This window comes from Aplysia californica, unplaced genomic scaffold, assembly GCF_000002075.1.
Source record: "Aplysia californica isolate F4 #8 unplaced genomic scaffold, AplCal3.0 scaffold00102, whole genome shotgun sequence".
NCBI classification, from domain to species: domain Eukaryota; kingdom Metazoa; phylum Mollusca; class Gastropoda; order Aplysiida; family Aplysiidae; genus Aplysia; species Aplysia californica.
Genome location: NW_004797372.1, coordinates 287,336 through 300,872, shown reverse-complemented (window position 1 = coordinate 300,872; position 13,537 = coordinate 287,336). Strand labels below are relative to the sequence as shown.

Here is a 13,537-nt window from a genome sequence, read left to right as displayed (position 1 = left end):
GGGGGAGAGATTATTGATTTTTAAAAAAGATACAGTTGAGGGAGGGGTGGGGATGAAGGCAACACCGGATGACAGAAACTTGGAGTTCTGAACTGCCCGGTAACCGTGTACGTGACACCAGAGAGTATTTAATTATATTATAGTCTCTGGTGACACTGAGACTACATGCCCGGTAGCCGGTTACCGTGTACGTAGATATTGAGGCTACATGCCCGGTTACTGTGTACATGACACTGAGATTACGTGCCCGTTTGCCGGTTACCGTGTACGTAGACACTGAGTCTAGGTGCCCGGTTACTGTGTATGTAGACACTCCGTTCTGGAAAAACCCAAAATCTGGGTAAGCCCGCTTGTCCTTAAAAGCAACCATATATATATAAAAGCAAACGAAAACAGGCTGATCAGAGAGCTGGGCACATTCCCTGATGAGCTGAACAGCCATTTAGCTGTCCCAATGGCTTTATGCACCCCGAATAATTTAGCAAAATTTGATCATTTTTTGCATAATTTCTGATTATTTACTAAAATTAACAAAATCGCATAATGATGATAATGTCACATATTTTTTAGCTCAGTTTGCATAATTTCAGAATTTTTCTTGCATAAAACGACGGGGACAGATTTAGATATATTGTAACTCCACATGCCTAAAAATTGACGAGCGCCAGATTCCACCACATCGCAACACGACATGTGCTCAGGTTAGGTTTGTTCAGAAGTGACGGTGACACACGTTTTTATTTTAGTTTTTTTAGTAAGTGTTTTACGGCACTTGCAACACAATAAGGTCATATACGTGCCGAAGATTAGAGGTGTTACAAGAGAGTAACATACACAAAAAAGAAGGAGGAAAGATAAGGACGATAGATGTTTGATAGGAAAAAAGGAGCAAACCACACCACAGCACCCGCCAACCACCCACTGTGATACAACAATGTACAACAGTACAAAAAAGAAAAGAAAACAAAGACAAGGCAGAACATTTAAGTCCAGTTTACTTTTACAAGCTTCAATTAACAATCAACAAGAAATGAATGTACATATTATATATATATAACGTAACTTCTCAATCAAAACTACTACTTAGTACAAAGTGTTTCGTCCCAATACACGTAAATCGTAATGCAGCCTATTACACAAACCATGAAGTTGACGCCTGGATCTAGCATGAGGAAGTTTTAACATCATAACACATCACTCACCCCTAAACCAAACCCCGTGCAGAGTCTCCAAGAATACAAAAACTTTCTGTTTTGGACAAATATATATGAGAAGCACGCTGACAAAATGAGTTGCATCTTGCAATCTAATCCACGAATGCAGACATCAGCCGCAAAATGGATCAAATTAGAGGATTTTCAACCCATGCCTTTTTTTTTCCATGTCATTATATAGTACGAGTGTGACTCACTCAATCTACAAATTTGATGTATCTATGGCCAAAGGGCTAAAATCCGAGAAGAACTTACTTCGTTTTGTCAGCACGCTTCACATATATTGAATGCCCAGACAGAGGTCAGTCAGGGAGCCCCATCCTACCCAGGACATTTACCGACCTTGCTGTGGTTCAATACAACAACAAAACAACTTCCCACATGCGGAGATGAAAGGTTGTGCCTGGAGGGTTATATCTATATATAACAGCACAGCAGGTAGAACTTACAAAGTAGGACCAAACCTTTTTCTCATTTTATTTGTCTATCGCGACCCCCACTACCCACGGTACCATTCAGAAGAGAAAAGATTTTTGAAGTTTTATCAATTTGCACGAGAAACATTGAAATATTTATGAAACCAACAGATTTTCAAAGTCAACAACATAATGCCCTTAATAGCTGTTGAAAACAAAATACATTACGTCCTAGGTAAAATACTGAAACTAGCATTACCACTGAGAAAATTGGCAGATGTTATAAAATCTTAAAGTTAAAGCTGTCATTCTGAGTCGGAACTTTGGGTACCCTGCATAAAACAAATAACAAAATCTTTACAACCAAAACTTTTTGTTTTTCTAACATGAAAACAAAACAGAAATATGTTCATTCACCGACGAAAAGAAACAAAACTAAAACAAAACCAAGCGCGTTGACTTAACAGTTTAAAGTCTCCCCATTTTTTTCCAGAACAACCTCATCATACATTATATCAACTTTCAGTATACGGCGCACCGGTTCAGCCTGCCCCCAGCATCACTCGATTGTTTACAGTACAGCCATAACAAAAGTCTACCAAACACTGGCCCATCCATCTTATCTATCATCAAACTGTACCTTTATTGCTCGAATCATTCATTTCTACCAAACACCAGCCCATCCATCTTATCTATGATCAAAAGATATATTTATTGCTTGGATCATTAATTTCTACCCAGTTCAGTGTTTATTTTATGCAAATAGTTTACACAGGAGCGGAGTTACAAGGAAGTTTGTGACGCCGGAAACTTTAATAATGACAAAATTGGCTGCGTACAAATGAGGAATAGCCTTCCCTATACTGTGAGTGAAAAAAACAGCAAGTCAGCTCCTTCCAATGCTTTGGAAATAACTAGAGCAATAGAGTAAGAGGGAGAAAACTCGTCGGGCAAGCGGACAGCAGGAGATCTTCAGAGAAGAGCTTCCTTCAAGCAAGTGTTTCGTCCCTAACTACCCGACACTCTGAGGCGGCCGGGCCACACTCAGATCATGAGTCCCGAGTGCTCTCCTGCTGTATTTTTGGGGGGTTTTTCCCCTTGGCCCGGGTCAAAGAATGAACTCTAGCGAGTAAGTACACACAGACAAAAGGCAGGAAGTTGAACAACCACACCCTCAGCAAACTGAAAAAAAAGCCCAGCTCAAGAACACTGCGCGTGTGTATATAGTGTACATGTAACACAAAACACTTGTTTTACCGCTAACTTTAGAAGTAAAATCAGTAAATAAATTGACAATTTTCAAAATCAATTTCGGAAAACTAGAAAATAATTGTTTATTACAAAAAGGGTAAAATCTTAATGAAAAACAACTATGATAAGACAACAATAAGTTTGTGGCTCGTGCAAAAGAGTCTTTTACAACACTTTCATTACTTCCTGGAGGCAGGAGGTCTTAAATTCAAATTAATCCGATCAGCAGAACAAGATCTTTGATCTTCCATAGACAAATAAAACAGAAACAACTGCATTCCTGCGCGTCATGCTGGCATCTTGTAACTCCATTTTTTTTTTTCTTCTGAGTTTACATAACTTCTAGACCTGGCTATTCAGGCTGAGAAAATCTGTTGTCCTCTGGAACAAACTAGAAAATATATGTATCTTTATTACTGCTGTAAAATTCCTTATATCCTATTGGCCAAAGACATTTAAAAATGATATAATTTAATTGACATCATTTAGCCTTTCCAAGAGCGCAGTTACTTTAGAGACTACAAAAATCTGCAATAATAGATAGTACCTCAAAGGCAATATGCGAGAGGAGAAGAGACAAAAAAAAGGTTAACTTCATAAAGCTCAAATTTCTCAAAGTACAAAGGACAGTGACAGAGCACAACATCCCACAACCGTTCTCCTATCCCATTCTTTTTATTTACCCAAATCTTTAGCTGACACTGAAAGCAATACCTGCTGTGTTTGCAGGTACAAAAATTGCCAACAAGACATCAATTTCTCTGCTATAAATCTTTCTTTTTACTGCATACACATTGCAGCTCTAATGATTTTCTCATCTGTAGCAAAGCCGAGAAACTGTTCCTGGTGCTCGTGGCTCCCACAGAAATGCCATGACAGAAATAGACAAGGAGAAGTCAAAAAAACTACCTCCCATTTCTACCTTCAAGTAAGAGACGAGTTTTGAGGATAAAAATTGCCCTTCCTAATTGAAAAGGTTCTGAACAATCTGACAAAATGGCCTACAAAATTGTCTTCACTCTAAAAAGAGAGAGGAAGAGCAACCCTGGCAACATGTGCTGCATTCATGTGAGTGTGTACAAACACACAGGGGGGGGGGGGGAAGTTCCCCCAAAACTAAAACCAGAAGTTCATCTTTATACATTTATTTATGAAGGATTTTCAGCATCAAATGGCAGGACAAAATACTACACACCAAACTTCTCAAAAGGGCAAATACCAAGGACTCAACTGCGCTGGGCTTGCCATTTCTTGGGAATGCCTGATTTTAAAGGCAGTACATTTATTGTATTCTATTTACAGCTGTTCTCGGGGAAGCGCACAGCTGACGCACACAAAAAAACACTTCAAAGACACCCAGTAAATAAATGTCTCTGAAGGACTTCAACATGCACTAATCCATTGACATGGAAGAGTCTAGCTCCTGACAGACCCAGTAAGAAAGCAGCAAACCAGAGGGCAGCAAAACATATGAGGCTTCACGAATTAGAAAACATATGAGGCTTCGCGAATTAGAAATTCAGAAGCCAAGAGAGAAGCCCCCCCAAACTACACGCACCCACAAGTGGAAATGAAGCCTTCATATTCTCAAAATGTGGTAAACTCTTCGGCCAGAATCTATCTCATTGGCTTTTACTGAAGCCACAAATCATCTTAATCTTTATCTCTTACATTTTTCTTTTAGAATGCAACTGCATTGATCATCGTCAGACATTGACGGACGAACTATTCTATTATTATTACAAGGACGCACGACAAACTCCTTGAAGCAAAACCAGAAAACTAACACAGTGGCTGACCTCAAAGAAAGCTCTGATTAGCCAAGTCAAAAAACAAATCCAACAACAGAATCTACCTACAAACCATTCTTGACTTTGAAAATAAGGAGCACACTAGCAAAAATGTTGAATACAAAATGAAATAAAACATACAAAATAAAAAAAATGGAATGCTATGATCTTCAGTAACATAAAATAAAGGACAAAACATACTAGACTACTGTATTGTACACAACTAAACATTTCCCTGCTGCTGCCTCAACAAACACAAATACTAGTGCCTCTCTCACTCTCTCTGCTTTGATTGACAAATAAAAACACAATAACAAATGTTATGTTTCACTAGACGCGGGTCTACTGTAAATTCTTTTAAAATCCTAGGACTTTCCTCTGGCGTTCAGCCCACACACCAAACATACACACTCAGAAGAAAAAAAAACAAGAAAAAAGAAACATTAATCTAGTGTTGAATTAAATCGTTTCTTCCCTTCTTTCGTCATGAGTCGTAGTCGTCGTCCTCTGTGGCATGTCTCTGAGCTCGTGCGGAGTACGATAAATTCATAGGCTGTTGCTGCTGCTGCTGTTCTTGCTGTACATTTGGTAACGACTGCTGCTGCTGCTGCTGCTGCTGCTGCTGCGGTTGTTGTTGGTGAGCAGGCTCATGTAAACTGTGAGGAGGCAGGGCGTGAGGCGGCTGCATCATGGGCTGGTACAACGGCGCGTACTGCTGCTGCGACGGCATCGGGGCAGGAGGGAGTGGATACGGGTGGCTGGCACTGGCTGGGTGGGGACTCTGGTACATGGCTGCGTAGCCGGCCGCCCCCGGATAGCCCGGCATCACGTGGGGGGGGACAGGCGGGCGCTGCTGGGGCTGCCCGGCCGGATGGTGGAAGGCCTGGGGGGAATGCTGGTCGTTCATGGGCTCGAACCGCAGGGGCGGCGGCAGTGGCATCAAGGCCGGGTGGTTCATGAACTGGGGCGGCCACCTGTCACACAAATACAACATGGATATCAGAAGCAAGGAACTTCGCGCCACTGGACAATGCACAATTTGCTCAAACACTACAGTGTGGAGTCCGCTTGAACCGATCATGGTCAAGCCAATATAAAAAGACAAAGAAAATAACATCCTCAATTCTTTGCTCATATTTCGAGCAACCTCTCTAAAGCGAAAACCCCACTAAACCTGAGAAAATCTGGTCTTCCGGAAAATTTCAGATTAAGCAGACTCCATCATATTTTAAAAGTTAGACTTAACATCTATCAGCATAAGACTACACACCAAAAATGGAGGGTGAATAAAGGACGGAAACATATTCATTATTTATTGACTATCCCCATGTGCTCACAGAGGGTGATAAAGAGTGACTGTCATATCTCCTTCTAAGGGATGAAAATATTTCATCAGTCACTTTGAAAGTTGAGCAGTGTTTAGATGAGCTTCGTAGGGAGACATATATTACAAATTTTATCTTGTCAATCTAACATAGAAGTGTAAGTCAAAGCATGAGTATGTATCTTGCATCTATTGCGACATAACACTGAGTCTTTACAGCCAACCTCCATCCAAATTAATTACAATATTTTCATCCTAAATACAGTCAAACCTGCTCTAATGGCCACCTGTCCAAGACAATCACTCACAAAATGATCACCTCCCACTCCACCGCGTGTTGTTTTTTCCTACATTCTAACGACACTGTCCTTTTCCGTTCTTGTATCTTCTTGAAGTAGAACTATAGGTATTACTACCACGTTCATACATTTTCTACAAAATTTACAAATATCTAGAACAAAATCAGGACATGGGACGAAACCCAAAACATTTTTTTAATGAGAAAAAAAAAAAAAAGCGTCAACTCACCCCCCATGCTGGTTCGGCAGCAATCCAGGAGCTGAAAATAGAAAATATGGACAAAAAAATTAATGGGAGGCCATTGTTTGCTTGTTTGTGTGTCTGTTTGAGAAAAGAGAAGCACATCGACAAAATAACGATCATTTAGTGCTGGGGGGAAAGTAAGACAGACAGAAACAGCAGAGGGAAAGTAAAGAAGTAGGACCTACCAGTGACGTCCTCCAACCACCCACGAAATGTGTGGCGAGAAAAGACCAGGAAAATAAAGGCGTTTTATTAATGAAAGCTTCAGGGCAACGAAATGAGTGGCAAACAATGATTACTGATGTTTGTTTCAGACTTAGCTTTTGAAGAAGTAACGAATTCAAAAACGCCACCAGTGATACCAGCATGGATGCCACTAGGATTTTGTGAAAATACTTTAAAATTTGTCAAGTTGCATTTGCAAACAAAAAGATAGTTATCTAGTACATCTAATATGGGGTTAAATAGAAAACAAATACTTAGAATAATCACCGTTCTTCTACACAAAGTAACGGGGAAAAACGGCATCCCTGTACCCACCTTCACTTCATTCATTACTCATAGTCCAACAAAAGCAAAAACATTTAGTCATAACAACACTACAGTTATTCCTGGAAGTCTTATGCATCATTCTTTCAACAAGAACAGACAGTTCTATCATTTTCAATTAAATAACTTGACAGTTGAGCTACTTTTGCTTCACGGAGAGTCTCAAAGATTATACAACTGTACCTGCTCTACCGCCCACCTGTACAAGAAGACATTCACACCTGTACAAATGGCCACTTCCCATTTCCCCCTTGTATTTCTTTTTTCTTTTTTTTTTCTTTTTTTTTTTTACTTTCTATTGACACTGTAAGACCTCCTCCCTCCCAAAATGGCCACTTTCCTCCTCAACAACGGGTGGTTGCCTTACACTGGACTTTTGTTTTAGTTTGTTTGTTTAAGTAGAAGTTTTACGGCGCTCGCAACTGCATTAGGTCATATGAGTGCCAGAAGATTAGAGGAGTTACAAGAGAGTAACAAACATAAAAAAAGAAGTAGGGGAGATAAGGACGATAGATACTGGACTTTTACATCACAAAGTTGATGTTTGGTCACTTTGAGTAAAGAGAACCTCATCAACAAAATAGCAAGGAGAAAGTAACACAGACAGACTGAAGCAACAGTGGGTAAAAAAAGGAGGAGGACCTACCAGTGGCACCCTCCAACCACCAGTACAAAGCTGATATAGCATAATATTTATGTTGTTGTTGTCTTTATCGATCCAGCAACAGCTGGGCTCAAGCCTACCTTGCCAATGCCATGTAGTGATGAGTGCAGGTTTGCTGCAGTTGCTGTGATGTTCCATAGAGTGTGATGTTAATGTTAGGTCTAGAGTGTGATGTTAATGTCAGGTCTTGGATTGAGAGGCGCAGCTCAAATGTCCCAAAATACATATTCTTTTAAATGTCAGCAAAAAGCAACCTCAATCTTTTTTTTTTTTTCAGTTGTAGAAAGAATCTAACTGAAACTACAACACAATTAGGTCAAATAAGTGCCGAAAATTAGAGGTGTTACTAGGGAGTAACATAATAAGAGGAGAAGTATAGAGAGATAATGATGATAGATATATAAGAAAAAGGAGCAAACCACATCAGAGCCCCCGCCAACTACCCACTACCTAAATATGAAAAGAATCCTATTTGCCAACATCAATTATATATCAATCATCTCCTTACGAGCGACATGTGCCGGCAAGCCAGGGGGAGCTGCCAGTCTGTCCTGTGAGCTACCGGAGGAGTTCTGCTGAAGGGACTTGCTGGGGGCGGGCGGGAGATAGGAGGCGGAGGCGCTGGCTGAGGGCACAGTGTGCGTCTCCTCATCTGTCTCTGTGCCTTCATCGTCCTCATCTTCCTCTTCCTCCTGTCAGACAACATCAAAGCTTTTAGGGTTTTTTTTTAAAAGTTCTAATAAGAGTTTTACAGCATTTGCAACACAAATAGGTCATACAAGAGCTGAAGATCAAACAGGTTACTAGAGAGTAACGTACATAGAAAAGAAAGAGAGATAACAATGATAGATGTTTGAAACGAAAAAAGGAGCAAACCACACCAGGGTGCCCGACAACCACCCTCAAAAGTGTTTTTGTATCTTTTTTGTTTTGTTTGAGTAAAGAGAAGCACATTGACACAATAATGGTAAGCACAGCGACACAATAATGGTTATTTAGTGCTAGGAAGGGTAAAAACGACAGACAGAAATACAGACCCTGTCAGGACCACAAGCCCCCGAGAAAAGATTTATATGTGTGTGAGCTGTAACGCATCTCCATGTAAAAACAGACAGCTTCAGAAATCATTATGAAAGTCATGGCTTACTCCCTCAGTGATCTTTAAAAAGTTCTAATCATGCTCTGCAAGGCAAGGTAATAGGACCAAAACACATTGAACAGTTTACAACCTTTCCCTTCAACAAAAACATTTGGCTCCACTAAGATCAATTACAATATGACAGCACAGTACTAATTCTGTTTTTCTTTGACACAAACATTTTTATAAAGCAACAGAAGGTGTAGATAAAACTACGCTACACCAACACCTTCAATTTTTCTTCATTCCTTATCTCAAACTATGTACTTCCTCATCCCATTTAGTTCAAACATTCTATTAAACATCGTTCAGTAACCAGCATCCCCACTGACAGTGCTATAAAAACCCACATGAAAACAGCACTACGCAAGGTCCTACAGACATTACCCAATTAGAGGTCACCCATAGACAACACCGGAAGAAGTTGCAAATAGACACCCTTCTTAGAAGCCGCATAATATAAAAGGCTGCATATTTTATTATAAGATGTCAAACACAGCTGACCCTATGAGAGGTCACACAGACGGTGCAATAAGAACTAACCAGACAGCCCTATGAGAAATCACACAGACAGTCAGACAAGAGATAACACAAACACCCACCGAGCTGTCTGTGGAAGCCTTGGAAGATTCTCCCTTCACTCTCTTACTATCGTTGGGATCTTTGGTCTTTCTGGGTCTGAAAAAATCCACACATAAGACTGTAGTAATCCAAAATCTCAACTGGATCTTACTTTTAGCATTCAGACTACATATCTCAGTAGGATCCCATAGAGTTTGTATTGTTTGTTTGAGTAAAGAGAAGCACATCGACACAACAATGGTCATTTAGTGCTGGGATAATGAGACAGACAAAAACAACGGACGGAAAGTAAAGAAAAAGGACCTACCAATGGCATCCTCGACCCACCCACTCCCGTTTTTACCAAAATATAAGACAAATTTTATTTTAAAATTCAAAATCTTTTTTACCCAAAGAGAAGTGTCGATGTTACATGTTACAATACAGAGAAGAAAAGTGACAAAGTAATGGTCATGTAGCACAGGAAAAGAGTAAGAAAAGGCAGACAGAAACGAAAGAGGGAAAGAGGAATAATGAAAAAGTAGAACCTACCAGCGGTGTCCTCCAACCACTTGCAAGCACACTGGCTCAGTTATGACCAGAATTAACGGATGATGTACACAGGAATTGGGAGAGGGAAAGGAGCACCAAGTTTGTAATATTTACTAACAATAAGCCCTACAAGATTAGTAAAGAAGAAGTAATACTATCAAAAAGACATATATTGTCATCCAGCTGTTCAGACGTACTATGCCCAAAATTGAGAATTTTAAAAAAATCACACTTTCTTTCTTTGTGGTATCAGTTGCATGAGCTCAAGAAATTTTGTTGAAAGTTGAATTTTATTATTGGAAAAATCAACAAAGGATACATAATTTAGGTAGTTTTTAAAAGAATAAAATTGTTTTGGTTTTTTCTCTCTCCTGATAAATATTACTTTTTTGGCTTGGAACAATTGAACAGCTTGCCGACTGTGTAAAAATGTCAGAGCAAGCAAAACCACAGTCTTTAACCTCTCGAAACAAAGCATACCTGCCCCGGCCTTTCTTCACCACGACATCTGCCTCGGTGTGAACACCTTCTCCATTGTTCTCCTCGTTTTGATGATCTGGCAGGTTGGACACCAAGTCTCGCAGGAAATCAAACTGTTTCTTTGATTCAATTGTCTGCTTTCTGTAAAAATAAAACAAACAAAAAATAGAAATGGCTCGGCACGCCCTCTCCTCCCCCCCCCCCCCCCCCAATCCATTCCCAAGTCCAACTGAGTTGAAGAATAGCCAACTGATAATATTGGCAATCAGGCTGAAGGGCTCCATCTCAGACGACCGTCTGAATCAGACAAGTATAAGATTGGCAAGAACATCATAATGATTAGTTGTTGTCTTGGAAGTAAAATAGAAACCAAACAGGCAAATTTAAATCAATGGTAAACAGAAGATCAAAGTATTTATCTGTTGCAACAATCAACAATCAATCGTCTGCCTAGAAAGAGTAGCTTCCAACTTGTGAAATAGTCAAGCCTATCGGCCCAAGCGCATACCTGATCATAAACTACGGTACCTTAACTCTTCTGAACATCAAATGCACACTGCAACGTTAATTTAGTAGTCAACACAAGTCGTTTACAGTTCCTTTTAGCTCTCAGAACCGGGGCACACAAGGCTTAGCTAATTTGTTTTAGTTAACATTTAACAGCACTTGCAAGACAATTAGATCATACAAGTGCTGAAAATTAGGGGTGTAACAAGAGAGTAACAAACATAAAAAAGGAGCAAAGATAAGGACAATAGATGTTTGATAGGAAAGAAGGAGCAAAACACACCGAGCACCCACCAACCACCCACAGTCAGTCAACATCAGTGCCATACAAGTCAAATCTTAGGTCAACACAAAATGGCGCACAAACTTCACTTCCACTGTACTGCTCTCACTGTCCCCATGGACCATACATTTAAACTTACAACTACAGTGGAGCTCATCTGAAAACATCAGTAAACCGAAAAAAAAATAGAATTCCCGATTTTCCTTCACCATTTGAACAATGTCTCCAAACCAAAAGCATGGCTATACCGAAGAAAACCTTGCAATCCCGCAGATTTCAGTTTAAACAGACTCCACTGTGTCATTATATCCAGCAAGTAAACCTCAAACACATACATACTTACATGTGAGATGTTGAGAGAGTTTTAGCATTTTTAGCAATAGTCGTCTGGGAAGTTTCTGTAATTAAAGACTCAATGAAGAGCTCTAGGGCTCGAGCTGGTGGCAGAGTTAAGGGTTCAACGCAACAAAAAACTGATGAAACTAATCTAACCAGATAAAACTGGAGCCCACTTGATGCTCTCTAATGAGCCTAAGTTGCCAGCACCTGGCACCTCTAAACAAGTCACTGGAGTCAAGAATCAACAATTACTTCTTTCATCTTCAAGGTCATGACTAGGCAAGTAATTAGTGATATTTTCATAAAATGTACAATTAACATCACACCAGCAAAAGTAACATTGCGAGAAATTGTGTCATTTTCTTCTGCATAGCGATGATAAAATTTCACATCATAATAGTATAAGAATCAAATTAAATAATCACAGCAGCCACCAAACCTCCCTTTCTAACCTCCCTCCTAAAGCAAAAAAATCCTGACAGTTTAACGAGCCTAATGGCAGTCTTGAGCCTGAGACCGCCTCTGCTTAGGGCCTTAGAAGGGAATGCTTTGCTTTCTTCCGTCATTTTAATCAGTCCTGCCTAGGACGTGCTCTTTTCTCCTCAAAAATGGTTGGCTGTCGTAGTGTACTCAGACAGGTTCCAATGTCTAGCAATAAAGATTAATTGACAAAAAGCACGACAAAAACACTCCACTCTCCTACAGGTCAAAGGATACAAATGATGACCGGTACGGCAGCAGCCACTTTTCCAACTTCTTCATCCGTCTGCATGATTTTCTTGATCCTTGCCTGAGTAAAAGAAAACCAACAGAATATATATATAATAAAATGTGTAGCTCAGCAACCATAAAATAAAGTGCATTGTCAGAAAATCTTATAGCTAATCTAAAATTTTAAAAGAAAGGAACATTTCTTTGAACATACATACACTCTGAACATGAAAACCAGGGCTTACCGAAATTGGCAAGTATATTTCTTGCTGTATAATATTCTGTCACGTTATCATTGGCTTAAAAGTGAAACGACAAAGCAATCTATTATTAAAATAGATTTTTAAAAGGTCTAGTACTAGTCTAGTAGCCTCTACGTCATGTTCACTCAAAATGTTCTTTATAAGTTTCTCCAAGCACCATTTAGAAGTTACTTTTCTAGCATACAGATAGTCTATGAACTTGAGAAGTTTCTACAATATAAAAAAGCCAGTCACTGACCAACAGAAGTAAGTGACAGATGAGGGCAAGGCACAAGGCGTGACAAGGGCAAGGCTGAGATATGATGTGATAAATAACACATGTCAACAATTGAGAATATATGAAAAAAAATATCCCATATTGTTGTATTTTAGAGGCTTATCAAATTTGTATAGATTATTAATTTCGAATTGAACTGATAAAGTGAAACAGGTGACCACAGCACTGGCATGGGTGATACACTGACATCGATATTGACAATCCAATATAATTCAATTTCAATATTCAATATATGATACACTCACTCTCACTCGATTCACAACAGTCACTCTAATCTACGTCTGTGACAAACTGAACATAAAAATCAAACATCAAAGCTAAAATACATTCAAATACATCTTCTGTTTGTATGCTTACAGGCGGAAAACGTGCATTATATTTCTTTTTCTTGGAAGTTTTGGAAGGCGATTTGGGCATGTTTATTTACAAACTGAACAACAACAGTTACTGCTGTTCTCAAACCGGGAGCAAACTGTCCAGGAGGTAATATCCGGAAGTGTATTGTGACTACCGTTAAAACATGGTTTAGATACGGATGACAATACACTGTTCTCTGAAAAGATAAGACATAAAATTCAAATGTTCATTATTTTGAAAACAGAAGATATATAATAAGTTCTGTTTGAAATACATACAAAGATACAAAAGTAAATTGGGATTATAATTTTTTTTTTT

At 39.4% G+C, this 13,537-nt stretch overlaps 1 protein-coding gene across 1 annotated transcript; it reads right to left on the bottom strand.

Moving 5' to 3' along the window:
* Nucleotides 1–977: 977 nt before the first annotated feature.
* On the bottom strand, nt 978–13,383 carry LOC101855779 (dr1-associated corepressor). Its single transcript, XM_005095355.3, has 8 exons — nt 13,220–13,383; nt 12,329–12,401; nt 11,616–11,709; nt 10,483–10,623; nt 9,492–9,567; nt 8,260–8,443; nt 6,524–6,554; nt 978–5,645 (listed from the first exon to the last, which is right to left on the bottom strand). The coding sequence occupies exons 1-8, from the start codon at nt 13,277–13,279 to the stop codon at nt 5,156–5,158; spliced, it is 1,149 nt and encodes a 382-aa protein (XP_005095412.1). The 5' UTR covers nt 13,280–13,383; the 3' UTR covers nt 978–5,155.
* Between the last annotated feature and the right edge of the window lie 154 nt (nt 13,384–13,537).

Coding starts and splice junctions, on each gene's coding strand:
- LOC101855779 (XM_005095355.3), bottom strand. CDS start 13,279: ATGCCCAAATCGCCTTCCAAAACTTCCAAGAAAAAGAAATATAATGCA. Junction 11,710..12,328: donor TGCCGTACCGGTCATCATTT/GTATCCTTTGAC, acceptor CTCTGCCACCAG/CTCGAGCCCTAGAGCTCTTC. Junction 10,624..11,615: donor ACTCTCTCAACATCTCACAT/GTAAGTATGTAT, acceptor TTATTTTTACAG/AAAGCAGACAATTGAATCAA.